This window comes from Lathamus discolor, chromosome 3 (genome assembly GCF_037157495.1).
Source record: "Lathamus discolor isolate bLatDis1 chromosome 3, bLatDis1.hap1, whole genome shotgun sequence".
NCBI lineage: Eukaryota > Metazoa > Chordata > Aves > Psittaciformes > Psittacidae > Lathamus > Lathamus discolor.
The window spans coordinates 131,640,616-131,667,873 of NC_088886.1; the positions used below are offsets into that span (position 1 = coordinate 131,640,616).

The 27,258-nt window shown below is 39.5% G+C and overlaps 1 protein-coding gene across 1 annotated transcript; it reads right to left on the reverse strand.

The window, feature by feature from the left end:
• Positions 1 to 5,284: 5,284 nt before the first annotated feature.
• On the reverse strand, positions 5,285 to 18,340 carry GDF10 (growth differentiation factor 10). The gene is made up of 3 exons (XM_065672887.1): positions 17,956 to 18,340; positions 11,578 to 12,485; positions 5,285 to 6,250 (listed from the first exon to the last, which is right to left on the reverse strand). The coding sequence occupies exons 1-3, from the start codon at positions 18,251 to 18,253 to the stop codon at positions 6,059 to 6,061; spliced, it is 1,398 nt and encodes a 465-aa protein (XP_065528959.1). The 5' UTR covers positions 18,254 to 18,340; the 3' UTR covers positions 5,285 to 6,058.
• Positions 18,341 to 27,258: the final 8,918 nt, after the last annotated feature.

The window sequence follows — 27,258 nt, forward strand, 5'->3', positions numbered from 1 at the left end:
TTTTGCAGTCTGCTTCAAACCGCAGCCTCTTGTCAGTTGTCAAGCAGATTGGTTGTACACTTGCCCTTATCAGAGTCATTGATGCCATGCTTCAGCTTCTGTTATCTAGCAAAGCTCTTAGTTAATGAAGATTCTGTAAACATCTGACAAACACATGTGGCTGATGGGAAGGACATTGTATATTGTAAAGAATCCACATTTCACTTTAGGGTCATTGTTGCTTAATTACACTCTTCTATCACTTCCTTGCCAAATAGAGAGAATCTTTGTTAGGGACGTGGAAAATTATACTGTTTTCATCACTACTAGAAAATAGAGATCTAGAAAAAAAACCCCTCTATTAGCTATTAGTAAATAACATCTCACAAATCTTTATTACAATCTCTTCACATGCTATCAGAGAATCCTTGATCATTTGATGGAGATTTGTGATTCTGCAAGACATGATCTCATGACAATACAAACAACCTTAAAACTTCTTCCCATTTATCAGCCAAGAGCAATTATTTGTACACAGTGAAATATCTGTTTTGTGTCAAGTTCTCTTCATGGTGTTTGCAGGCTTGTCCATTTTCAGTTTGATTCCTTTGGAGTATGGGAATTTAGTCTTGTTTTTATAGTATCTTATGTAATATATTTCTTAGATTCTTGATAGTCAATCCAGTCCAAGAACAACCAGTCATTATTTTAGTGACCTTCTCAGGCCACATGGAAAGTAAAAGGTCTCTGTGAAGATACAGATTATCTATGAAGATACTGTTATCCATGAGAAGAATGGGCCAAGGCAAAAATACAAGACTTATGATAGAATTTCTCATGATACAGAAGAAAAAACTCTAGCTTATTTGTAAACAAAAATGTCACTTGCTGTTTACCTTAATGAATGCATTAGGATTCAATCTAATGATACAGAAGTGTTTTATCTGTACTATTAATGTATCATTTTTCCTAAGCACAACTCAATCCATACTGTACATGTGTCATAAAGTCTAAATAGTATTATGAGCCTTTACCTTACAAAAATCTCATTGCAAAGATTTTGTCCTTTTTGCCATTGTTCTGTAGTTTTCTAGCAGTGCATGCGCAGCATTTAAAGTGATCCCAGACTTCTCAACTACTCACTTTATGTGTCCTTTCAAGTGTCACCTTAAGATCCTTCTTAATTATATTCTTATGGTCTGAAGTCAGAAAGGATGAGCATCTCCCGTATGAAGACAGGCTGAGAAAGTTGGGGCTGTTTAGCCCGGAGAAGAGAAGGCTGCGTGGGGACCTAATAGCAGCCTTCCAGTATCTGAAGGGGGCCTATAAGGATGCTGGGGAGGGACTATTCGTTAGGGGCTATAGTGATAGGACAAGGGGTAATGGGTTAAAACTTAAACAGGGGAAGTTTAGGTTGTATGTAAAGAGAAAGTACTTTACTATAAGGGTGGTTAGGCAATGGAATGGGTCGCCCAAATGGGTTGCCCAAGGAAGTTGTGAATGCTCCATCCCTGGCGGTGTTCAAGGCCAGGTTGGATGAAGCCTTGTGTGGGATGGTTTAGTGTGAGGTGTCCCTGTCCATGGCAGGGGGGTTAGAACTAGATGATCTTGAGGTCCTTTCCAACCCTAACTATTCTATGATTCTATGATTTAGCATTGATCCTGGTCTCCTGTATATTTTACTCAAGGCCTTTGTGTTTCCTACCTGTGTGCAGAGCACAATTACTTGTGTTTGGCTAAAACATAACTTCTTATGCATCTCCAGAATTTATCTGAAGATGTCAAAGAATCAAAGATTTTTTCAATTTTTGTTGCATTTACTCTAAAAGATTATCACTTGCACTTGAAAACCTCACAATGCTTCATTTATTATTTCATCTTGCCTGGCAGCTTCTAGACATGAGTTCATGTAACTTTCTGGCTGGCTTGAGGAGTCCCATAACACTGGCATTTTTTCTCTGTCAGAGTACTTGTACAGTGTAATCAAGCTCCTTCTCAGTTTGCTTTCTGATAAAATAAACAGATTGTGGTTTTTAGACATGTTATAAGACATTTGCTCTAACTGTTTTTGTTTCCTTTCTGTATCTCTTTCAGAGTTTGAATGTCTTTTTGAAAAGGTGAACACTGGGGCTATACATAGTTTCCTAGTGGCAGTCCACCAGTGCCACATGCAGAAATAAAATCTCTATTCCTTATGTGGTTCACTGCTCCAGTGTGTATCTTTTCAAAGCTTTTATTAGCTCTCTTTACATAGCATCACCCTGGATGCTTATATGCTGCCATAAATCCATGATATCCACAAAAATTGTTTGAAGACTTATAGCTTTCAAGAATGCAGTCTTTTATGCAGTAGGCAAAGCTTCCACTCCTTGTGCTTAGGTACCAAGTTCTACATCTGTCTACCTTAAAATGAATTTTGATTACATAAAGTGCAGCCAGATCAAGTGATCTATATAAATACCTCTCTCCTAAAGACTGTCTTCTGCAAATGGTGCAGAGGTTGTTATATACAGAATTCCAGTTCATATGTAAAGATGTCAAATAGTGTTGGGCCAAGTGTAAGCTTTGTGGAAACTTTACAATGAACAGTTTCGTTCAGTGGCAATTCCTTTTGAAAGCTGCTTTTCGAGGTTGGGCAGTGAGGCAGTTGTTAATTCATGTGATACAAATGTATTAATATCATCCAATGGTTTCTTTTAATTGTTCAGCCTTGTGCAAGTGAGTTGAACTACTCCACAAAACCCTAGGTACATTCTAACTGTTGCTATTACCTCTGGCAATTAAACTGTGGCCTCGAAGGGTGAAATTGAATTTGTTTTAGGAAAAAAAAGTCCTTAACACTTTGCTGGGTAGTATCAGCTGTTCTCTGCTTTTAGCTGTCTTTAACCATCTCATATTAATATATCCCCAATTCTTTTAGGTTTAGTTAGTGGAATTATCTTGACCTGCTATCTTAAGTGTTTGTCAATAGTAATGTTCTTTAGAAACTTACATGTTCTTTGTAATAGTTTATAGGATGTTCATAGAAATCAAAAGATCTGTTGGAACCAAGAAAGTAAAGGGATCAGTGTCTTCCAGCAGCACCTGACTGCATTTGTGCTGTTCAAATGCGAAGTTTCCTTCTCTAGAGGAAGATCAGACACGCAGATACCAAAACCCCAGAAACCAGTGTCCTAAACCACTAAATGAATAGCTATTTAAGAACTTGTTCACATTAGACAATTAACTGGTACAGGTGAACTTAAATGAAGTAAGCTTTACTAATAAAAGAATTGTATTGCTTGTGTAGTAATTGTATGCCTTGAGAGCTATGCCACTTACAGGTATAATTTTGTTTTGCCAATCCTAAATTGCATAGTTTTGCAAACAAACCTTTAAATGCAGACTAAACCTTTCAGGGTGTTACAAGCATCCTGATAAGTATAGGAGTAGCATTTTCTCTTATGTCTCATAGACCTTATAACAGATCATAGGATGGTATCTCTTTCTTAATTGCCTGTATCAGTACGCCTTAGAAAGAAAGTTTGTACCCAAGGACTAGTTGAAGATGTAGAAAAGATTCCTTAAGGAAAACGAAATGCAATAGATAAGAACATAAACACAATAGGCTAATACGTCACGCTGTTCAAAGTTGGTGCTAAATGGCAGCTAGGCTAGACTTACAGAAAAGAGTAGATTTTCATAGAGAACAGGGATGACAATGACTTCAGATATTTTGAAAAGTTTTATGCTTATGGGTGTTCGTACGGATAAATGATGGATTCTCAGAACTTTTCAATATTCCTTTATGCCTTAGCATTACTTTGTCAGCTGTAGTTGGTTTTCTCATGATTTGTAGAAACACAAGATCCTACATTTTTAAGGGAGATTTCTAACAGCAACAGTTTGCAAAGGTTTTCCCAGTAGTTTCAGTGTAAATCACTGTAGTACTTTGGAAGAAGAAAAAATGCCTAGCTGGATCCATGATCTTTTGTCAGTCATAACTGGCAGTCACTACAAGGTGCCTTAGAACGATCTGCTTCTTATTGAGAGCTGTTTAGGAGGAGCTATCAAGAACTGCTGTGAGTGTAACCTTGCAGAGACTCCCATACACACTAAATCTTGCTTTCATGTAAGTTTGCAGGAAGTACCACATTTACACACCTCTGTTGCCTTGGGAGTCTGTACCCCATGAGTATGGAATACTCATCATGCTAGGTGGCAGAAGTCACCTAGCACCTTAGCAGCATAGCAGCTTTCCATTTAGGCAGTCATCAGAAGTCAGTGTGTGTAGTATCCTTCCCTAAAATACAGCTCTTAATGGGATAAGAATTGCAGAAGGTTAGGCTGTCTCTTGAGGAGGAATCACTCTGTATCTTACACTCTGCTACCTCACAGACTTCAGAAGTTTCTTCCGCTCCTGGTCTGCCTGTGCTACTGTACAGCAGCTGGGTGAAAGCGGAGTATGTGGCAAGTGTGTCCTGGCACGCAGGGACACTGAGAAATAGGATTGACAGGCACAGTAGTGGAACGTCGGCTCTTAAAGGAGAGCTGCAGTTAAAAGGGCTACCATAAATCTATCAGCAGAGGATTGTACAGGAGTTAGAGGGATGCAGAGACTTTATTTCTATAAAGACTTCTAACAGAACCACTGCCAAATATTGTGTCCCATTTTAATGTGCATTGTTGGAAAGGAAGGTTAATGAAAGTTCTGGAAAGAGTTCAGAAAAGAGCTGTGAGAAATTGTTTTGAGGCTTAGAATAAGAAATCAAAGTATCTATTTAAAATCCTAGCCAAAATGTAATTTGACTCTGCTCTATATACTAAAAATACACAGTGAAAGTGTTTTGGATAATAGATAAAAGGGATCTAATAAAATAGGTTACAGTAAGATCCAGTGAACTAAAGCTGAAGCTCAGCAAATTCAGGATTAAGCCACTGCATATGAACAAAGAGCACTAACTTTTGGAACAACTACTTGTATTCCAGTAGATATATTCTATCACATGAAATCTTTAAAGCTAAATTTATGCGTGTTTTTCAAAGATATTCCCAAGCTCCAAACAGAAGTTCCATAATGCATGGTGCAGAAACTACTGAGCAAGGTTCTTTGATCTATTCTGTGCAGGAGGTCAGTTTAAATGATCATAGTATTCCCTTCTGTCTTTAATCTATTGAGGTGCATTATGATGAGCTTAACATGTATTTACATGTTTCCATCTAATTAAGAGAACATAACAGAGTGCATTTAGAGAAAGAAAATTCAACTATTTTTAGATACTACTGTACCTTTAATTTATTAGCTTTTGTTAAAAGCATGTAACAATCTAGAGGATATAAAGTATAATTTACAAAAATATAAATCTTGGTTATTTTATTTTTAGTATTTCAACATATTACTATATAGTATGTGTTACTTAGGGAATATGTTTAACAACCCAAAATGAGCCAACAAACCGAAAGTGTGGGATGTTACGTATCGTTTGTAGAACAAATTATATATTAGGGAAGGGTAACCGAAAATGGCTGTATTAACATACTGTTTATATGAAAGCTTATGCAGTGCACTATACTTGAATCCTGAAGAAACTATACGTTTTAAGCCCTTTATTACAGCATTTTCAGTATAAATATGCAAATTAAGAGTATGAGTGTTTTAGGCAAAAGGTTTTGATTTGTGTACAAAAGTGATAGTCTAAAAGAAGCCTGACTTTGCAAGTTCACTTCCCATCTTCTTGGTTAACTGAAAAGATAAAATAGTAAAAAAAATAGCATATAAAATGTATTTTAGTCCTTTGATTATGGAAAACTTTACACTTAAATTTCTTGCTAAACTCCAGGTTTCTTGGCTAGGTGGGTTAGGAAAATACTTGTGAAAGTACTGAGTACCTGGAAGATGAATATGAAAGAAAAATGATGACAGAAAACATATCCTTCTAGGTGAGCATGTGGATCATTTTAGTATCTCTGTATGCTTTGTGTAGAGAACTGTAGGCTTGCATTCATTCAACAGCTCAAGTGGATTCTTTTCCTGTTTACAACGTTCCCAATCTAGTCAGGCAGGATGTGCAGGTCTTCTTAAAGATGTGTTTGTATGAACTTATCGGCAGGCGCAAGTTTCAACTGACATATTGGGATATACCTTTAAAACAACATTTTTGTTCTCATCTAAGAACAGGACACTGAGTGAGCTCATTTTGTCAGGGACACAGCAGGGTTCTGGGATGCCAGGAATGATTCCTACTGCTTTTACGATGCTCTGGATTGTGGCGTGATTTGATGGTCGGACAATCTGGAACAGAGAAAGAAATTTCATTTATGAACAGTCACTTTCAGAGATGGACTTGGAATATGACACCAGTTATGCTGTTTTGTTTTTCAAGAAAAGTGAATATATGTGACTACTCACAGGGCCATGAAGCGAAGTCAGTCTCACACTTCCAGCTTTTTTGTGCAGGGTGTGTTCAAGAGGTATTTTGTGTCCCTTATGCTGCCTTCCACAAATACCAGAGGAGGGCACTGGTGGCACAGCTAGCCTCAGCAGCCTGAAGCAAGAATGTCCCTGACTGCACCTACAGGATGCTGGAGGCAGGCATGCAGCAGAAAAGGACTAAGGTGGGAATGCTTCTCAGTCATGAGATGTTATCTTTTGTTTTCTTAACCTCTTGTCAGACTTGGAAAACTAGCTACTGTAAGTATTTCCAAAATAACCATCCCTATGTTCCAGTATTTCTTCTCATGTACACTAACCTGGAATTAGTTACTTTTTCCTGGAGTAATTACTCTCTTTTAAAGAGTGCTCCAGAAGTAGTGTCCACAGGGAGGAGTTAGTCTAAATAGTCAAACAACCTGACATGGCCTTTCTGATCATAACCCCACGACAAACAAGTACTTTGTCCCTGTAGTCTTTGCTTCCATCTGCCTTCCTCATCAGGCTTCCCCACTCCCCCTAGCTATCCTCAAAGTGGAGAAGAAAACAAAAGGCTGGGAAGGCAGGAAATGTCTGAAGTGAGTTTTCATGACAGCTTTACATCTACATATTTTTCAGGGTACTGAGCCACAATTTTATAATTTTATATACTAAACCGTATATTGTTTAGTAGTTAAAACTAAATTTTAATGGTTTTTTTTTTTGGCTTTTATTCACAAGCTATACTTGACCCTTGTAGTCTGAGGAACAGAAGAGTACTAAACAGTTTTCACCACTTCTGTTGCTTGAGCGACATACAATCAAAGCAGAGTGACAGCCTGCCTTTGCCACTGCCTCAGCATAACATGGAATGCATATGCTCCAGTTATATGAGGTGATACTATGGCATGCAACCCATCACTGAGGCTGAAGCTTCAGTGACTCCTCTTCAGCTGTCATGTTTGAATACAGTCCCAGCAAATGAGAACAGTAAGAGTAGGAAAATTGTGTTAGTACTATCATGCTTTTTGCTACAGTTTCACAAGTTTTCTGCACAGATCTGATATATGTGGTACATGAAATCTTTCATCATTATCATCATAGCTGAATATTGGGTGGAAAATGACATCTGTGGGAAAACAAGTAGGGACTTTGCACACCTCCATGTGGAAGCAGATGCTTCAAGTGAGAATAATTAATGTTTCCCATATCTTCTCTATTTTTCAAATAATAATTGGGTATATGCAAAATGTGATTTTTCATTTCAACATGAAAAGTTATGTAGACCATGGGTGTAACAAAGAGCTATTTTATGATAATTCAGTTTTGATACATTTGCTTTAAGTGTAACATATCAGATCGAAACCTTAATTGCTATTAAGGGTTTTAGATTTTCCTTGACTAAAGCAACCTCATTTGAGCCATTACAAGGAAGAACTGTAAAATCTATCCTTGATCCTTCAGGGCTTCAAGACAGCATCCCTATAACGAAGTCCCAACAAGTGACCACTCTTGGAAAGTGCCTTTCTGTAATTAGCATATGTTAGCATAATTAGCAACAGCTTGGTCTCTCATGCTGCCCTTCATCTTTAGATTTCAAAGCTGTCTGCAGACAAGCAGCGGTGAATTAGTCTCCCAGCTGCTTTTGTGAAGTAGAAATAAGCTTCTACCCGCATTGGCCATGTCAGAAAATCTGGACAGCAAGAGAGAGACAGATGTAACTTTCTTGTGTTTAAGCAACTGCAGTTTAGAAATTCAAAGAAGTAGAGTTTCTAGAATTCAGTTCTTACTTTACCCTTTATGAAAAACCTCCTGAAGTATTCATAGTACCCTTTATGAAAAACCTCTTGAAGTATTCCTAGCACCTTTATTATTTCATATTGTTTCTTGAAATAGTCACAGATCCTAATGTGCTACTGAAACAGAATTTGTTGACCTCATACAGCAGATAGCCATCATTGCCTGTAGTGCCAGTTACTGACTTACAGGATCCTACTAGGATCTTCTCCAGCTATGCAGTCTCTAGTATCTACAAGGAACAAATAGATGTGAGCAGTCTAGCGTGAGCAGCTGTCTACCAAGACAACAGCAGGTGTGTACACTATGCACAAAAATTCTTACAGAGAAAAATACTTACTATGGACTATTGCTCCATGCAGAATATGGCTGCCTGAGCCCTACATCCACAGCAGAACCAGCAGAGCCAAACAGCACACCAATCCAACAGCCAGCCAGGCTCTGATTTTTCCATCTATTCTGGAAACCTGGCAGGACTATTCAGTGATCGTGGGCTAGGCTTCACATTTATCCTTTGTACTGATGTGTTAACATGGAAAGCTTGAAATAATGAGTTGAATGCCCAGTAGTGATGGCACTGGGGAAATGCTACTGTTTTAAATGCTGGCTGCTAAGTTATGTACAGCAGGCCAGGTTCTGCTTTTGCTTAACCTTCAGGACAATTCCAGCTCAGGAACATTTTGGGCCTGAGAAAGCTGAACGATGGTGATGAGGCCAAAAAGCAATTGAACAGCAGGTTTGAAATACTTTAGACCCTCCCCTTCTGCCTGGCTTACACACCATTTAAAGTCTGTTTTATCATGAATTTGCCCCTCAACACCCTCTTCCCCCCACTATCTTAATAAGAAATACTTCTTAGCTTCAGGAAAGTTTTGTTTTCAGGTTTGAATTCAACTCTTAAAATGAAACTCATGAACTGATACAGTTGCAAGAATGAAATCAAGAGAATTCTAGTTACTGTAGACCAGAGAAAGGATATGTTCCCATTTACATCTACCACACGAAAGACTAGCATTTGATTTGGCAAATGCAACAGTGCAACCAGTCATGATTAACCATATAAACCAGTCTTCCCTCTCACAGTTCAGGGAGTAAGAACTTCAGCAGTAAAGTAGGTTGAACTTGCTATGACAAGATTTGTACCAGAGCTGTTTTGTATCTAGATCAAGAATTGTGGTTATTAAAGTAGATGTGCAGAGTGATGTACTGATACTTTAAAGAAATAATTACACCATGTGATGATTCTCAATATACCAGATATATTTCTATCTCCACAGTTCTAAAAGAGTACCTTGGAAACTTGTTGTCCATCACAGGTTGACCGTGCAGACCAAGTGAATAGCCTTTATCTTTGGATTAGGATCCTAAATCAAAGCCTTTGACTGAGTGCCAATATCATATGTATGCTTTCCTTGCTTACGATTATATGCAAGAACAAAAGCTATTTTGCCCTCTATAGTACTTAGCAATTCTTATGCTCTGACTTGGAGTTTGAATCATACTGATGTCCTAGTTATTTCTGTTCATTTGAAAACAGTCATTTTAAAGGTTACAATTATGAATCTGTCTCTTCTTTTTTATTTTTTTAACTTCCACTTAAAAATATAAAGCTAACAAAAAGTAGACCTCTTCCAAATCAAACCAAACCGAAGAGTGTGTCAAACCAAAAAATCCCCCAATCTATGTATCTGTGATTTGGTTTTAAATTTTTGGTTGGTTTTGTTTGTTTTAGGGTGTTTGTTTGTTGTGGTTTTTTTTTGGCACCAGGATGCTAGTGCACCCATGTTCATTTATCTAGAAAACAAGCATCAAAATGAAAATGAAACTGTTTTTTTTTACAAGGGAATCTTTATTCTATAGCAAGTATACTATTTCTAGATAAGACATCAAGCTTATTTAACTATTTCAGCTAGAAATGGGTCCACTCTCTTTTGCTTCTTTCACTTTTTGTGTCATGCTGCTTTGCTCAGAGGAAGCCAGATGTATTAAATGTAGGTTTTGGGGTTTGTTTTGCTTTGGTATGTGTGAATGGTGCATTAGACTGTGGTTCTGTGGCAGAGGACCCATATTCCCAGGCTGTATTTTGTTTTGGATAAGTTAAATGGTGATTATGTTGCATGATCTCTTTATATTACAACAAAAAAGTGAAGTTGTACGTGAGCCTGTGCATACTTTAATTTTTACCAGACCATGTATAAATTTATGTGTACATGGTTCAGCATTGGCCAGCTACACAAGAACATGTGGTCAGATTTGTATACCCTTACAGCGATGTCTGGATTTCCATTGTTCCTGGACTTAAACTAGCCTGCATATCTACTCTTTCTGAAATCATACTACCTATTTCAACATGAACATACGTCAGTCTCCCTGAATCTACACTCTACAGTAGTGTAGATTCCAGTCTCAAAGCTCTGAAATTCTCTCCTGTAAAACACTATACATTATTTATATTCTGAGTGACTGCATGCAAAAATGTTAGTAAAATAAATAATGAGGCCACTTGTAGGTAGAACTGCAAAATATTTACAGTTTCTAAACACGCAGGTTATGCAGTACTTTAAATCCTCCCCTCTCCCAGTACTTGAAAGCACTATCACATGCCAATAATTCTTGTGCTACATAGGATTGCCAGAATTTCTACTTCATGCCATAGAGCAAGTGAGTGGGAGTGGGCCAAATTGAAATTCCATTGGAGAAGGACTTCATGTTTGCCTCTCTATTAACAAATTTCACACTGCTTCTATAGGAGGAATTCAGTATGCTAATTTTAGAGAGTTACAGAAAGCTATGTGGCATTTCCTGCCACATAAAATTAATCGATGTTTTTGTTCCAGCAGGATTGTAAAATAAAGATTAGTAAAATAAAGAAACACCAGAGAATTCTGAGGCACTATCAGCTTAACCAGTATTATTATTTTCAAAGTGACAAGCAGTTTCTTGAAGTTAAAAATACCTCAGTGTCACTACTCTGCATTTTTCTCCTGAGGTATTACCAGGGGAATTCAGAAACACTCTGAAAGAGTACTTTGTTTATTATTAGCATTTAATATTTTATACTTATGCTACCACAACAGAGTAGTTTGATGGTTTAGTGTGTGTAACCATATTGTAATAAGCTGCATAAATCTTCATGTTATGGTTTCAAGATATAAGATGAGGAATTATAAGATAAACCTGAGACATATTTCTTATTCTTCAGATTACTTTTAAAGATAACTTGGGATCTTTTTGCACTTCTAAATACATCAATGAAAATGATATTGTTTAAATTATTTAGGCTCAACAAGGCAACAGAAAGAATACAGTAAAAGAGGTAAAACCTAAGGGAAAATCTAGCTAAAGGAGTAGTTGGATAAGCAGTACAGTAGATATACTGTTTGTAAGCTGACAGAAACAAAAAAGCATACTACCTTGGGCATTGGAAATTCACACGCCCCTGCACAGTAGTAGGCATCAAATGATTTAGGAGATATGATCCATTCATTCCAGCCAATGTCAGCAAAGTCAACTTTCATGTATCTTCTTGAACAAATCCTTGGCTCATTCCATTGTTTTCGCCTTGCTTTCTTCATTGTTTTCTCATCAAAATTTAGCACCTGAGACTTTGTAAGTGTTTCTGTATTTTCTTGCCCTTTTCTCCTTCTGTCTTTGCGTGAAGCTTTTGGTTTCAAGGATTTGTAAGCATTCTCCCATATGTCATGTTTGTTATATTTATTGTTGTTATAATCTACTTCTGGCAACTCATTGTTCTGAATAGAGCTAGAGAGGTATGTATCCCTCCTCACTCGAGTATCAGTAGAAGCATTAGGGGATAGATTTGGGTCACCATCATTGGAAGGGAATGGATCATAACGCTGTAGGGTGACTGCCACACTGTTAGGTTCAGAGATTGCAAGATCATTGGCATAAACCAGTATATAAGGTAAATGACTGGTGACCTGTTCAGGGAAGCCCTTGTGTTTCTCTCCAGAATCAAGCTCAGCGCAGAGAATGAGCTCTCCAGCCCGTTTTGATTCTTTTATGATGTGTGAAATGTCCTTTGCATGCCAAGCCCCTCGCCTTTGAAGAAACATGGTGATGTTCCCTTTCACTAGTCCATAGGCAGAATTCTGGTGAATGCTTTGGAAGATGAGGTTGAGCCGCAGGATCGAAGGCAGGTGAAGGAGGCGGCAGGATGAGTTCTTGGATCGCTTACAAAACACTTCCTGGTGTCGAGGGCGCTTGTCAGCATAGAAGTGAAAGGTGGCAGCAAGGATCATCTCTGAATCCTGCATGGATGTCAGATTGAAGCAGTACAAGGGCTTCTGGGCCAAGAATTCTACAAAAAAGCAAGGAAAACATGGATAAATACCTGAGACAAAAAAACATAGTGAAACCTTTATTACTATATAAGTGAATTAACAAATTTTGCTTTTCACTTACCCACTTGAAATCAGTTCATATAGTGAGCTTGTCACTTCATCTTAAAACCATAGTGAATAAGTGGAGGAAAAAACCCTAACAATATTTAATAGCAATATTCCAATAACATCTGGACTGTCCAACACACTGGGCACTTTTTGTTTACATTAGGGATAAAACTCTTCCCAGAGATTTCCAGTTTCAGACTGCCTCTCATTCAGTCAGACAGGAAAAGCAATCCTTGCTTCTATTTCTTTTATACTTCTATTTCTTTATATGCTTCTATTTCTTTTATATAACAAAGTCAAGCTCAGAGAAGCTTCCAGATTTGTCAGTGGCAGAGCTCAGAATGGTACCCTACTCAGTACACTAGTTGAAAACAAGTTCTACAGTTAATAGTCAAGATGATCCAATCTAAAGATGACTGCAAAGATTCCTGAAATATCTCTGGGTGCTTACTGTGTGGTAATACGAAGTTCATCATCTGTAAACAGTGCACAAGAGACGTTTCACAAGGAGGCTGGAAGTAAGCAGTGCAACACATTTTGAAGGCCATTACTCTTAGGAGCAGTCCTCCTTTTCAGAATGTGTCATGAAGGAGCTGTTTTCAAGCACTGTGAAACCTGCTTGGTTCCTAAGACTTGTGTTTTGGTCTGCTTGAAGTTAGTGGCAACTACTGTTGAATAGGAGGTGACTCTTAAAATTCAAACTCCATTTGGCATAACTTCTTTAACTAGTTGAACAAGTTCTGCTCAGGTTACATCTTGACCCTCCTCTCAAGGAAGATGAGCAATTTCACAGTAATAACTGTTTACACACACATTATTTAAACAGTAGAAACCTAAGAGATAACGTGTTAACATGTAATCCCAGGATCAAAAGACCATGCCTCCAAAGTCTATCATGGTGAAAAATGGCCTTTATTTTATTTTTTATTTTCCTTAAACTAGCTCAAGAATATATAGAAAAGTGGTGGCAGAACCAAGAAGTGATTCCTGTTCTTCCAAGCTCAGACTGGTACTTGGAATGCATCACAGGACTACAGTAGGTAAGTTTGCATCTTCAGTTAACCCAAGAGGGCAAACCCTCTGGAATCCCTTTTTGATAGACCTGGAAATTCTCTGGCAGCAGGGAGAAAAAAAGGGACAAAACCAACAAACCCATCAGACAGTCTTTGCAGAAAAAACTTAGGTTTGTGTTTCAATGCACTGGGCATGATGAGCCAGAGAAATTCTGGCAAGAACAGAAAGGCAGTACTATTAACTTCCACCTGTTAGAATGTTCTTGCTTTTAAGCACAGTTTCATTTAAAAGGTAGAAATTAATACTGCTATGTCTCACTAAATTGGTGCTTGCTATCTTCCAGTTCATGCTGCACAAAACCATCATTTGAACTAAATCACAGCAGGTTAGGATGCTCATTAATCCCAGGCCCACATAGTCTGAAAGTACACGTTTAAGTATGCAGTTTCTGTCTACACCATGTGCATTTTTTTCCCGACGCATTACAGTGAAAAAAAATATTCCGTGATGAGAAACCATTTGTTTCTGTCAGTTCAGGACAGGATTCCTATCAGTAAACTTCTAATCAACACTAGTCTTATGTACAGATGCTCATACTATGAAAAAAACGTAGAAGTTTAGATTCTTTTTAAGTCTTTGAAGCATAGGAACTTCACGAAGCTGCTAGCCTATTTTTCAGACCAAGGAAGAGAATAATTCCTGTACAACAACACTGTTATTAAAGTTTGCTCATCTCAGAAGGCATATTTTTCTAAAACAGAAGTCCATCCACTGCCTCTCCCCACCTGAGCTGTGCACAGTTAATTTTTTAATACTTTCTTTTAGTAGTGGAATGCTCCTAGCACCATCAGTTCTAGAGTTATGACTATGAAGCATATGCATTGCTGGGCTAAAGGCATTTCAAATGCCAGTTTCCCAGCGTTTCAGATCAGAATGTAAACTTTCAGTGATAACTCAGAGAAAGTGCATTTTAATTCTTCTAAATTAATTCTGCATTCTGGAGTGAATGAACCCTTTCAAAAGTCAAAATTATTTGTAGAATAGGACAAGAATCTGAATCTTCAGCTACTAAAAAGCCAGAAGCCTGGAAGTACAGGCTGTTTGGGAAATGGGAATCAAGTTTGGGATGGAGCATAGTCATATTTATCATATTGCATCAGATGTCTCAGGCTTTTACCAACCTGTCAACCCAGCATTGTTACATTTTCCAGCTGTACTCTGAGTTGAACTGTGCCAGCTGTGTACATTAAAGTTACTAATATTTTACTGATTGTATCAGTAAAATCACTGATCACTGTAGACAGCTTCAAGTTAGGAATACAGGCAAGATGTGTGGAGCATACACACAAGAGACTGGTAGAGAAAAAAAAAAGGCAAGTGGCCAAGGAAAGAAAATATTAGCCTTTAGTATGTGATCCACATAGGAGAATGTTGCATTGCAGTAAGCCAAGTTTGCCAAAACAGATTTACGTGGTATTCCTGGTAACACATCTGTGAGAAAGATATATGCAGAGAACCTGTATTAAGCTATGAAATTATGTTAAAGTAAGTCTCTAGAGGCCAGAGTTACAGTTTCCTGGGTAATCTTGATTTGATTTTCTTGTATATATGCATTATGATACAGACTTAATTAAATATCTGCTATTTTCTGCTATTCACAAAAGCCTTTGCTTCATTTAGCACAGAATTCCTCTGTGCTAAATGAAGCAAAGGCTTTGGCTGGGGAAATGAGCCTGAGCTGCAAAAGTCCATTTATGAGAAATTTTCATGGCTTAGGCAGCAGATTGCTGCCATGAACACAAACACCCCCCAGTCGCAGCAGCCTAAGTGAGGTAGGATAATCATGGAATCATAGACTGGCTAGGGTTGGAAGGGACCTTAAAAATCATTTAGTTTCAAACCCCCTGCCTCAGGAAGGGACACTTTCCACTACCTTCCTATTTCACCTTTGATCACAAAGCACTTACGAGTTGACTGTATAGCTACCTTCAGCCAATTGGTGATGTTTTCTAAAGCTACAAAGTTCCCTGGAAACTGGAAAGCACCTACAGAAAAAAAGAAGTTGAGAAATTATTTCCCAGGCTGTCTCTGAGCTCTTTGTCAGACACATAATAAACTCTTGCAAACACACATAAAGGTGAGCTGAGAGAAGGTGATCAGATGTTTGTGAAGCACCCTTTCTGAAGTGATAAATACTGCTAAAGAAACATGAAGAAGTTGTATCTGGAACATGTGAAATAGCACATGCATATAGATAGCAGGTACCTCATACAGAATATGGAGAAATATCACATATTCAGTAACCCAGTCAACACCATCTACACACTGCAAGACAATAGGATGGCAATATAACTTTGTAGTTGAGGAGACCTCAATAATGCATAAGACAAAGGAGCTGACATTTTGTGCCTCTGGAGCCCTCCTGTTGACAGTTGTAACTAACACTGATGCTTGAGTGTCCCCTAACAAAGAGCTTCAAGCTGTGAGGTAGGAATAGAAAGTTACAGATTTTCTGAAAGGTACGTGTCTAAAAAAAAAAAAAAAAAGAAGTCCATTGCTTAGAATAATGAAAAGGAAACTATCATAGGTGTAGTTTGTTCTGCTTTTCTCAGTGGTATTAGAATTCTCATCTGTATTTTATAAAGAACAGACCCTCCACACGTCTTGTTAGATAAAACATGCCAATTTGTTCTTTCAGAAGAAAGCACCAGAACTTCTTGGGGGAGAGAAATTAAGACATTCTGCCAGATACAGCTCTTCTCCCCTCCCTCTTGTGTCATTCTATAGTTCATTTCAGACTGTTCGTCACTAAGTTGATGAATTACAAAGAAACACAATTTATTGTTATAACAAAGGAACATTGCAGAGGCGCTTCTGCTTTCATGCCATGTCACTGGGGAGGGGTGGGATCCAGTAGATAAAATACACAGATGGGACACTAGGGCTTTGGACATGGGTGCGCTTCATTTCCATTATGTGGAAAGACAAGTTTACTTTCAGGCATCTCTGGCTTGGTTTCATGATCTGACAGATGAGCAAAATAATATTGGTTTGTAATTGATCAGTACAGTCTATTTTAGTGTTTTAAACCACTTGGATGCAAAACTTGTTCAGCAGATCAACTGAAAAGTTAAGAACAAATACAGTGCTATTCTTGCATTCTTCCCAAATCACTCTTGTGGTCCAGGGCCTTACTTGGGTAGCAGCCAGTATCAGCAGCTCAGTTCACAGAGAACTAAGAGTGGTAGCAGGAGGTCATGCAATAACCACCCACAATGGAAGTTCCTTCCCAATGCCTCTTAGCAGCTGCTAACTAATGAGGTAGAGCATGACTATTTCTCTCCCAAATGTCTGCAGTTGTTTTCTAAACATTTTCATTTGCCACTTAACCTTCAATGGGATCTCCCCCCTCCCTGAATATGATTATTTTTAATGCTACATTTGACATGGGGTAGAAATTAAGTTGGGGGTGCTCTAGAAAATATGATTTATTTTGCAATGGTATAGTAGCCTCAACCACTGAATGCTGCATTGTATTCTATGTATGAAACAAACACAGGCAAACTAGACTGAAACTCACAAAAGCAAATTCTGAATGCAGCTATCAGATATGCCTATTACAAAATACATATTTATGGCAGTGCAACAAAAAATTATATTCTAGAAACTGATATAATTCTTAAGAGCGAAGTTGTCAGCTGTATTCTGTAAGAGTTAACCAGGAAAGAAGAGGTTTTCCAGAAAAGATAGTTTGGGTTTCCTTAGCACAGGATAACCACGCACATCTCTTCTTTATTACTTTGAAGAAAGACTGGGGTAAGGAAAGTGAAGTTTTGACAGTGTGTGTGCTCTTCCACCCTCTCCATCAAGCTAAGCGAAGCTGGGGAAAGGGAGATCAGACATGCGTCTTTCCAGGTCTGGGCAGTGACTCGGACGCAAAGTCCTGGGTAGTTCTGGGCGGCCCCACAGGCGGCACTCTTCTGACAGAGCCAGCGAACTTGCAGGAGGAGCGGACCTGCCGCTGGAGCACTCGCGGCTACGTTTGTGCTCCATGTATCTCGAAAGAGGTCCTGCGACCCATGCGATCCGCGCTGGGAACAGCCCTTCTTTTGCCGATGGTCTGCATCCACAGCAACCGCGGCTTTCTGAAGGGACATAACTTGTTGCAGATTCTCTTGGGAAAGGGAAGGGAGGCGGGGAGGTGGTAAGCAGTCCGCAGAGCAGAGAGCAGACATCAGGTTAGCAAGGATTCCCCCAGCGTGACACCCCGTGCAGTCAGTGACAACCTCGGCGCAAACCCGTCACTGTAACGCGAAAGAGGAGCGAGGGCTCCAGAGGTGCCCCCCTGCGCCCGGCCCGTCTTACCCGGCTTGGCTTTGAAGCTCCGCACAGTGTTGCCATCGCCCGGCCGGCTCCCTTCCCGGTTGTACTTCTCGTAGAGCTTTAGCATGTGGACAGCTACCATGTCCTGAGCGATGCCGCCCAGCGCAGGGGGCGGCGAGGAGCCCCCGCGGGGGTCACTGCCGCGGGAGGGCGAGTCCCGGCGTGCTGGCGGCGGGACGGGGCAGGCGGGCTGGCTGCCGACACCCTCCCTCGCTGGCGAGTGGCAGCCCACATGGCTCAGGGCCCACAGCAGGAGGCAGCAGGTCAGGCGGCTGGCCATCGGCGGGGCGGATGCTGCGGGGCGGCCGGGCACGGAGAGGCGGCGGCGGCGGCTCGGGCGCTGACTGCGTCTGGGTCTCCCGGTTGGCCCTGCCGCACCGGTGCGAGGGGGCGGCGGGGACAGGGAGAAAGGGAGGAGAGAGGGTGAGGGCGGCACACCCCCAACCCCCCCCCCCCAGCCCCCCCCGCCCTGCCGGTGATGCCGCCTCCGCCGGGCCAATCCCCGGGCCCGGGGATGAGGAGGTGCGGGCCCGGGGGTGCCGGTGCAGGGAGACTCGTAGGAAGGGACGCTGCTTTACTCCAGTGTAGAGCTTCCCTGCTCTTTAAAGCGTAGCGGGCAAAGCATCTAAATTAATCAGCTCACAGTCGCTGATTGGAGACATATGTCACCGTCGCCGCTGTGGCAGCGAGCGCTGCGGCAGGACGGTACCTTGGCTGCCTGCGCCGGCAGGGGTTACGGGGGGAGTGGGCGTGTCTTGAAAGTTACTTCTAAGATAGAGAAACAAATAGATAACAAGCGGGCAAGCAGGCGGTGGGAAAGGGCAGGTGGGTGGCGGGACATCATGAGAAGGAAAGGGTGTGCACATAAGTGCGGAAAGAAGTGGAAGCCTTTTTCTGTTTCGAGCGGGCAGAGCTGACAGTGCTGTCTTGGAAAGGCAACGCTGTAAATAGTGCTTGTTTCAATGATCCCGGAGAAAACAGAAGTCCCCGGTGCGTCCAGACTCTGCAAGACCCGGTGTGAACTAGGCAGGAGTGTATCAAGGGTCACTGATAATTCCAAGCAGATACTTAAATAGGAGGGGTTAAAGGGGCTATGCAGGGGTAAACTTGCGTCATTGGGCTATTTCTATGTGTGATCTGAAGGAGGAGAATACTGGTGTGAATTTCTGAAGGATTTACATGGTTTAGGTCGGAGGGGGTTGATTTAAAAGTGAATGGTGCATGTTGCGCTTATTCACCATGTGACACAGGTAGTTCTGAATCATAGTTTAAAGTTACCCAGCGGGTATAAATGCTGCTATAATGAAGAGCAGTTTTAAAGACAACTTATAAGGAGAGTGGTATGTTTTAAGGGACTTTGTTCCTTCTGCCTCCTTTTTTAAAGCTTGTCCTCCAGTAGCCAAGACAGTCACTTTTCTTGGAGAGTATACAATGCAATAAGTGAAAAATTGTTGGAGAAAGCTACTGTTGCTGTGTATAACACAACTCTTTTGTGATATTTTAACCTTGGAGTGTCAAATCTGAGCAGATACTATTGAAAGCCTCTGAACCACAAGACTGTAGTTTTGAATCACGGCAAAGAAAGGTTTGATTCATTTTTAAAGTTAGCACCAGGCCACATTGCTCTCTGCCCTTGAATGTATGAAACAAACAATTTGCAAATACAAATTTGCCCAAATGTATGTTGCTAAAGTATCAAACCTCCTATTAATTAATCTTTGCCTATAAATAAGCCAAACTGTCCTTTGATGCGGGGTTGTTTTTTTTTTTTCTCCATGGTAGCATGCTCATGACCTCCACTGGGGGTGTGAGCAAACCCTTTGTTATTTGTGGTTTTTGTCTGCACTGTTTCTATACAATCAAGGTCCTGTGAAAAGGAGGAAGAGGCAGCAGGAGGTAGGAACAAGCTGGGCTATTTTGGACCAATGTCCCATTAAAATGTTCTCTCTCTCCTTAACTCACTCCAAACTCCTATTCAGGCATACACTTTGTATCAGTCTTTAACCTGCACTAAAACCTGTAGGACACTGATACTTTGACATTGTTGGAAAGAATTAAAGAATCAACCAGGGATGACTAATATTTCTTGCCTTATTTTATTGCAGAACAGCAGGAATTCAGAGTCTTTAAAGCTCTGGTACTTTGACTCTTTTATGCAGCTGAGATGATGAAATAAAAATGTGTTTGGTAAAGGAATTCAAATTAGCACTGGGTCACATAATTCCCCTGTTCTGAATATGGCCAATCAATGGCATCTCTAAGGCATCTAGAGGCAAGAGCTATGCAATTTCTGCTCATGCAGAATAATATTCCTAGCGTGGAAATTTCTGCTAATTAAAGCTCTTGCCAAGTGGAGTCTTTTTTTTTTTTTTTTCTTCTTTGCAAGCCAGGATTTGGAGACAGTCTCCCCTACAGTCAAAGCAATGCAGTCAAGATTTTAAACTGCAGATATAAGCTTCCTGCTAAAATTATTGTGATATAAGTAGTGTTAGACACCTTAAATAACAGCTTATACATGAAAACCCCCAAACCCAACCCTAAATAACGTTTACTTATGGAATTAGAGACATCTATACAAAAGAACAATTGTGACCTGTGTTTGTGTTTTGTTGTAGAACATAATGTGGGAAATACATAGCAAATGTATAAGAGGGGCCACCAGGCCACCAGGATTAGTATCTATTCTTTTTGTTCTACTGTAAAATAACTTACTAACTCCCTTTAGGGTTAGAGCTATCTATATTAAACCAGTATTGCCTGATTTTATTTTTGATAATAAAGTCAGTAACCAGGATAATAAAGTTACAACTCCAGGGAAGTTAATGAAACAAATTATTATTGAATTTGGGCTTAAGTCCAAATTTCTGGTTACTACTTGCTGTGGGACAGCTCATTCGTTTTTTCACTCGCAAAAATACGTAGCTATGCATCATGCTACATAATTAGCTAGGATCATACAAGACCATTCCTTAAGTATGTAACTTATTAATTAGAAATTAACTGAATTAAATGCATTGGGCTGCAGGTTCTCATAGAAACTGTTGGCAGAACTCTAAAAACCCTTTTCACATTCAATCTAAAATCACGTGGTGTGACAAGAATATATGGTTAGTAAAAAGGCTTTTGTTTTTTGTTCAGTTTTCCTGAACAATAGTGAAATCATCTTAATACCCCCCAAAGAACAAAGAATCATAGCAGCATTTAGGTGTTAGAGCAAGCACAGTGCTCAGAGCTGATCCAAGGGCCCTGGAAGGCTCTTGAGAGTTTGGCATGTCAGGCAGTGCTTGTTTTTTGCAGGAAAAACTTTGCTTCTTAAGAAGCAGTACTCACAGTCCCAGTCCATTCCCTCAGCTCAAGAACAAGCTCTTGCCTTGGATTTCCATTCTGGATCCACACTCCCTCACATTCCAGTCTGTTGCAAGAATAGTCTTTCCCCCTGCCAGGTACCCCATCCTTCATCTTTAGTGACAAAAGTTTTTTTTGTCTATCTTGATTTGCCTCTATTCACATCCTACCACACTATCAGTGATGCATAATTACAGAAAGTAACAAACCAAGATCACAGACTCAGTCCAGTTAGCATAATTTGTCCTGCCCTACTGTAGATATCCTTTTGCTTATCCTGTTTTTAAGAGATGTCTCCTCACTGGGAGAGGATGTGCCTGGCCATAGTGCTTCCTGGGATACATACCCTGTTCTTTCATGGGAGAGAGAAGCCACAAACCATGCAGGAGAATGAGAGCACAATGCAATCAAACCACTCAGGTTGTGGCTGAAGCAAAAGTAGACAGATTTAGGCAGGAAAGGGGGTAGGGGTTTTAAATCCAATTTCCTGTTCAAAAGCATTTTTAAAGAAGTATTTCAAGCAGCCCTAGGCACCAGTCTTGTTCCAGCCAGCAACCTATAGGGCTTTGAATTCCCTGTCCTTTTGCTCAATTTGTTTCCTAGGCAGCAAAGACTCTTACTGAGGTCGGTGTTCAATACAAGTCCAGAGCTCAGCCTGATGCACTTAACAGGCAAGATCGATACCCACAGAGCAACGGTTGCCAGTGTAAACACTAGTGCTTTTCACGAGAACAAGTGGGAATGGAGATGAGTTAGATAGGCTTGGTGAGACTGCAACATGCTGTTACAGATCCTGCGTCAGTGCTAAGGTGGCCAGCTGTAATACACATCTTCTGACTTCTGTTTACAAGTGGAATTTGAAGGCTGTGGAAAGAGCGTGGGGGAGAGAGAGCAGCAGCTGGGAACCATCCATGACCACAGCTGGTTTTTCAAAGATCGTCTTGCAAATTGGGTTGGGATCTCTCCAGGATTTTCTTGGTCTGAGTAATGCTGCAGACGAGAAGAGAATGTATCGTGCTGATAGTACAGAAGGGTTTCTGCACATGGTGGACTAAATCAGGCAAATATTGGGGATTTAGAAGCGTGATGAGCAGCTGCTGACCAGTAGGTGGCAAGCGTGCCCCTAAGTCAAAGCACCCATTGCCGTCCTGTTTTGTATGGAACGCTGTCGTGTCCTTAGGGTGACGGTTGGGATCACTTATGATCCTGTAGCATTTTCCCAAAGAGTAGATCTGTCAGGTAGCCTCAGTGTTTCCAGCTTGCATAGTCATAGCTTTCTAATCCTTTTGATACCTTTAGCTGGCTTCCTGCATAGGGCTTGTGGGAGAACCTGTTCCAGTGAGGTATGCTAGGTTCTCACAGGTCTCCCCCAGGCTATGACAGTTGCTTTCTTAGAATCATAGGATCGTAGTAGGATTTGAGTTAGATCTTCTAGTTCCAACCCCCTTGCATGGACAGGGACACCTTCCACTAGACCAGCTTATGCAAAGCCCGGTCCAACCTGGCCTCGATCACTGCCAGGGAGCCACAACTTCTCTGGGCAACCCGTTCTTAATTGCAAGTGACAGAGAACTCAGAACAAGAATTATATTTTCATTAATATTTAAGACTTATATGCTATTTTTATTTCAAAATGAAAGAAATTGTTGTGCTTTGGTTTCCTACAGACTTGGATACAGATCTTTTTTTTTTTTCTTTGAAATGTAATATGGTTTCTCTGCAAGAATAAGTGGTTCTCATGCTGTTTCCTGAAGGGGCAGCAATGCAGTTATGAATAAAGGCAACTATGAATGTAGTAAAGCCTGACTCAGATCAGTGATGTCTCTTCCATAGATGCAATTGGGTGTTGTTTTTGGTTCAGAGTGTTTTAAATACTGTGGAATGAAAGATGCTGCAGATATATAAGCAGAGCTGATCCTACTCTGAGGTAGGGTGAAGAATGAAATGATCTCCTGTAAAGATATTAGTTCCTAAAGATTCTGTAGTTCTATTAGTTGAAAGGATGATAATTTATACTAATAAAAAGAAATTGAATAGTAAATATGGCAGATATGTTAGGGCATTTCCTCTCTGTAAAAACTTACCAAGCATCTGTGTTTGACACTAAATCTGTATTACATCTCTAAGCTTCTCTTAGTCTGTATGAGATGCAGGAGTATTTTCTTACTTAGGTCTATTTGTCATCTTTCTAGAGCATGTGTTCTCTGTTCCACCACCACAGAAATGAGAGTGTGTGGTCTTACTATTGTAATTGTCTGGATCCATGCTGACAGTCTTCCCTCGATCCTGCAAATACTGCAAAATACATACTTTCAGATGCATTCTTTCCCTGAGCAGGTGTTCTGAATGTGGAGTTACTTAGGATAGATGAAAGCAAAGAGATTGAGAAGTTTTGACAAAAGTTTTCCAAGCTTTTTGCTTTTTGGTTATTTTTGCTTTTTTGTTGTTTGTTTGGGGGTTTTGTTTGTTTTTTTTTTTGTTTGTTTTTCTTAATAAAATAAACCTCCTACAGCAAATACGTAGTTCCAGGCAAAAGAGTAAATGCACATACATGTTATTTTGACCACGATTCCATACCTCTGTGTTGGTATTTTTGTTTGTTTGCTGGTTGCTTTGTGTTTGGGTTTTTTAGTAGATCAGGATGCTTTTAGGAGTACAGGATCCGTTTGTGACTTTGTTCTCAGTGGTAATCATATAATGGCCATGATGGTCAGAGTCAAGGCAAGATTTGAGGGTAGACGTAATATTTTGCATTAGATAAATAGCATAGGAAGGCTGACAGTTTTTCTGAATTTTGTAGCCATATTTGTTGGTCTAATGAGAGCTATTGCCTCTACCTGTCTTGCTTCTGAATCCATTAATCCTCTTGTTTCTTACTCTGTGTAAGAACTTAGCTTTCTCTTCAGGCATTTCAACAATTCAGCAAAATTTATACCTCCAGATACATCTTTTCCATATGTCCTTGATCTATATGTCTCTTCCTCATTTTCTCAGAGTCAGCGTTTTTGAAGGGAGATACCAACACCTCTCGCCTTTTTCTGAGTAAATCCTATTCTGTCCTCAAGCCTTTAGCAGTAATGTGCATGAATGGGTAAGTGCATAACACTGGCTTTCCTGAGGATTTTACCGTTCAGCTGTCTTATCTGAAAGAGTCTTTCAGGTTATCATCCTATATTGTGTTCAGTATGCTTTAAAAAAATGAACATTCAACACAGAAAGTGACCAGAGCTCAAAGTGGTGTTTTTATTCTGATTTCCATAGACAGAATCCAGAATAGTAAACAGAATTCACACACTGTGTATATACTGACTCCACAGATCACTGCTGTGTCATTTGGGTTCATGTGGGTATTTTGCTTTTTGTAAAAGAATACTAAGGGGATGTTTTCTGTTTTTCTTTTATACTAAGTTGTGGGCCAGAATGTAACGTCACTACATTAACTTTGGAGTCACACCCAAGATGAATTTGGCCTTGTCAGTTGTTAAATTCTTGCTATGATTGATCTCAGCTTGCTCAGAGAGGAATCGTGCCAGACAAGCAACCACAGAAATCATCAGTTGAAACTCCACCAGAATTCTCATTCCCTGTAAATTGAAAAATATAGCTTTGAAATAAAATGCTTTGTTCTTCAATCTCACACTAACTTTTCATTAACATTATAGAAGTCTTAAGCTACTAAGAATGGCTTGAAATACTTAAGTGAAGAAAAATGCAATCATGATTCTAAATGAAATATCATACTAGTTCTTGGCATCTTGTGGCATCTTATCTCTGATATTTTCAGTTGCAAATTTCATTGCCCTCCACACCCATTTATCACAGACGTACATAATGTAAGTAAATTAAAGCTTATTCTTGGTGTATTAGTCTTATGTATTCAAAACCACCCATCATCCATATGAATGACGCAATATGAACACTTTCCCATCTTTTTCTTTTGAACTCTATGCAGAGGAATTTTTTCCACAGAAAGAAGAAATACCAGAAATTCCATAAGGCTCACTTGAAATTGCTTTATAGCAAATCAATGATAAAAGCTCATAGATAAATGCTGGAGCAGAAGAATCATGAAGCTAATACTAGATTATTTCTTTTCAGTACTTAGAGGTATAACTGTGTGTGACTTCAATAAATTTCTACTCTGAGAAGTTGTTCTTCTAATATAACTTTTTATATTACCAATACACCAGAGGAATAAAAGGCAAAATCAGATACTAAAAAATCTGCCATTAGTAATCATTGAGTTAGTCAAGTATTGGATTAAAAGGGCTACTGATCTAATGGCATGGCAATCCCTTTATGCATCCCTAATGGTATTGCACATTTATGGTTTTTCAAATGCTGGTGATTTCCACATCAAATAGCTATTTCCACTCTATGCATCAGCACCGGTAAATTTCTGCAAGCTAACATGAAATCCCTGGGCTAGCTGTACTGCATTCCTGTTGGGTATGAGCAGGACAGAAAAATTCAGAAATATGGGTAATCAACTTTTATTAGAATCCAGTAAATTATCATAGTGATTCTCAGATAGGCATAAACTCTACATTCCTAACCTATATAGGCATTAAACTAGTAAATGTTTATTTTTTATCCCTAATGCCAGAAAATAAGAAGTACAGGGAGCTAGTTATTTTACTTGAAATTCCTACTTTTTAGAAGGGAAAGCTATGTTGGAAATACTTATATGCATTAATAATGTTCAGCATTGGTTTTATATTCTATTTGTTCCCATATTCCAAGGTTTATTACATTCAAAAGAAGCCTGTGCAATTTCATAAATACAATGTTTGCAGAAGCAGCATGAAATAGCTGTATCAAATCTGCCAGATTTCCTGTCATTGGGAAGGCTAACAGAACCTTTTTACTAAAAGACCCTGAAGCACTAGGAGAGATGTACTCTTAGAGCTGGAGCTTTTTATGGACATGAAAGACAAACATCTGTGATGAATCGTTAGGTGGAATTGAACATGCTGTGGGACAGGAGAATTGAATGGATGACCTTCTCATGTTCTTACCAACCCTGTGTATCATTTGCAAATGGAAAAAATGAGCTGTATCCAGCCTTCTATTTATAAAGCGCTGGGGTGATACGTACCAGTCTGGCTAGTGAACTTTGCAAAGCTGTAAACAAAGAAGTGAATCTGCAAAGTAAATTCCTATTCCAGCGTTTATTATTATAATAAGGTGGTAGCAGTCACAAGCATAGGCACTAAATATGTGGTACGATTGTGCCCAACAGAGCCACATTAAATGCTTTGTAAACTCTGGATCTTCAGTGAGATTAACTGCAGTAAGATTAAGATAACTCTGTTGCAGAGTTATTAGCATTTTTGTGTAAGAAAGATCTCAGCAGCTGTGCAGATCAAATAAAGCGATAAATCTGATTTCAGTTCTTCATCTGTCTTGATCTGTCATCATGACCTTCTTTAGAAAGATTCTGAAGTGCAGAACCAGTTGCTTATGGCTTGCATTAAAGAAACGGATCTCAAAACTGCTAAATTTATTAGCGGTTCCAAAGTAAATCAAGTACCTTATTTTAAATCTTAGTGATTGTTAGTGATAGTCTTATAGACACTTTCCTTACAGCTTCAGATCAGGTGGATATCTGACTTGCCTCATTAGTTCTAATCAGTTCAATAAAGCATTCAGTTGCAGTTCTTTGGCAGCATATCACCTTCTAGGGGTTTCAGGAGTTGGAGGTTTCTTCAGAGATATTTCAAACAGTAGAAAGAGCTCTCTGCAAATTTTGGGGCTTCTGAAATCCCCTCCAGATATTGGTGTAAATGCAAGATTCGTTCCAAGGCATAGTGCACTTTTGTTTACATAAATAAAAGACCACATGTATTGTCTTATTTTTTATATATATAAACTCCAAACAAATAAGAAACTTGCACGCCCTGAGAAATAATTAAATTTCTTCATTCATGCTTCTTCACT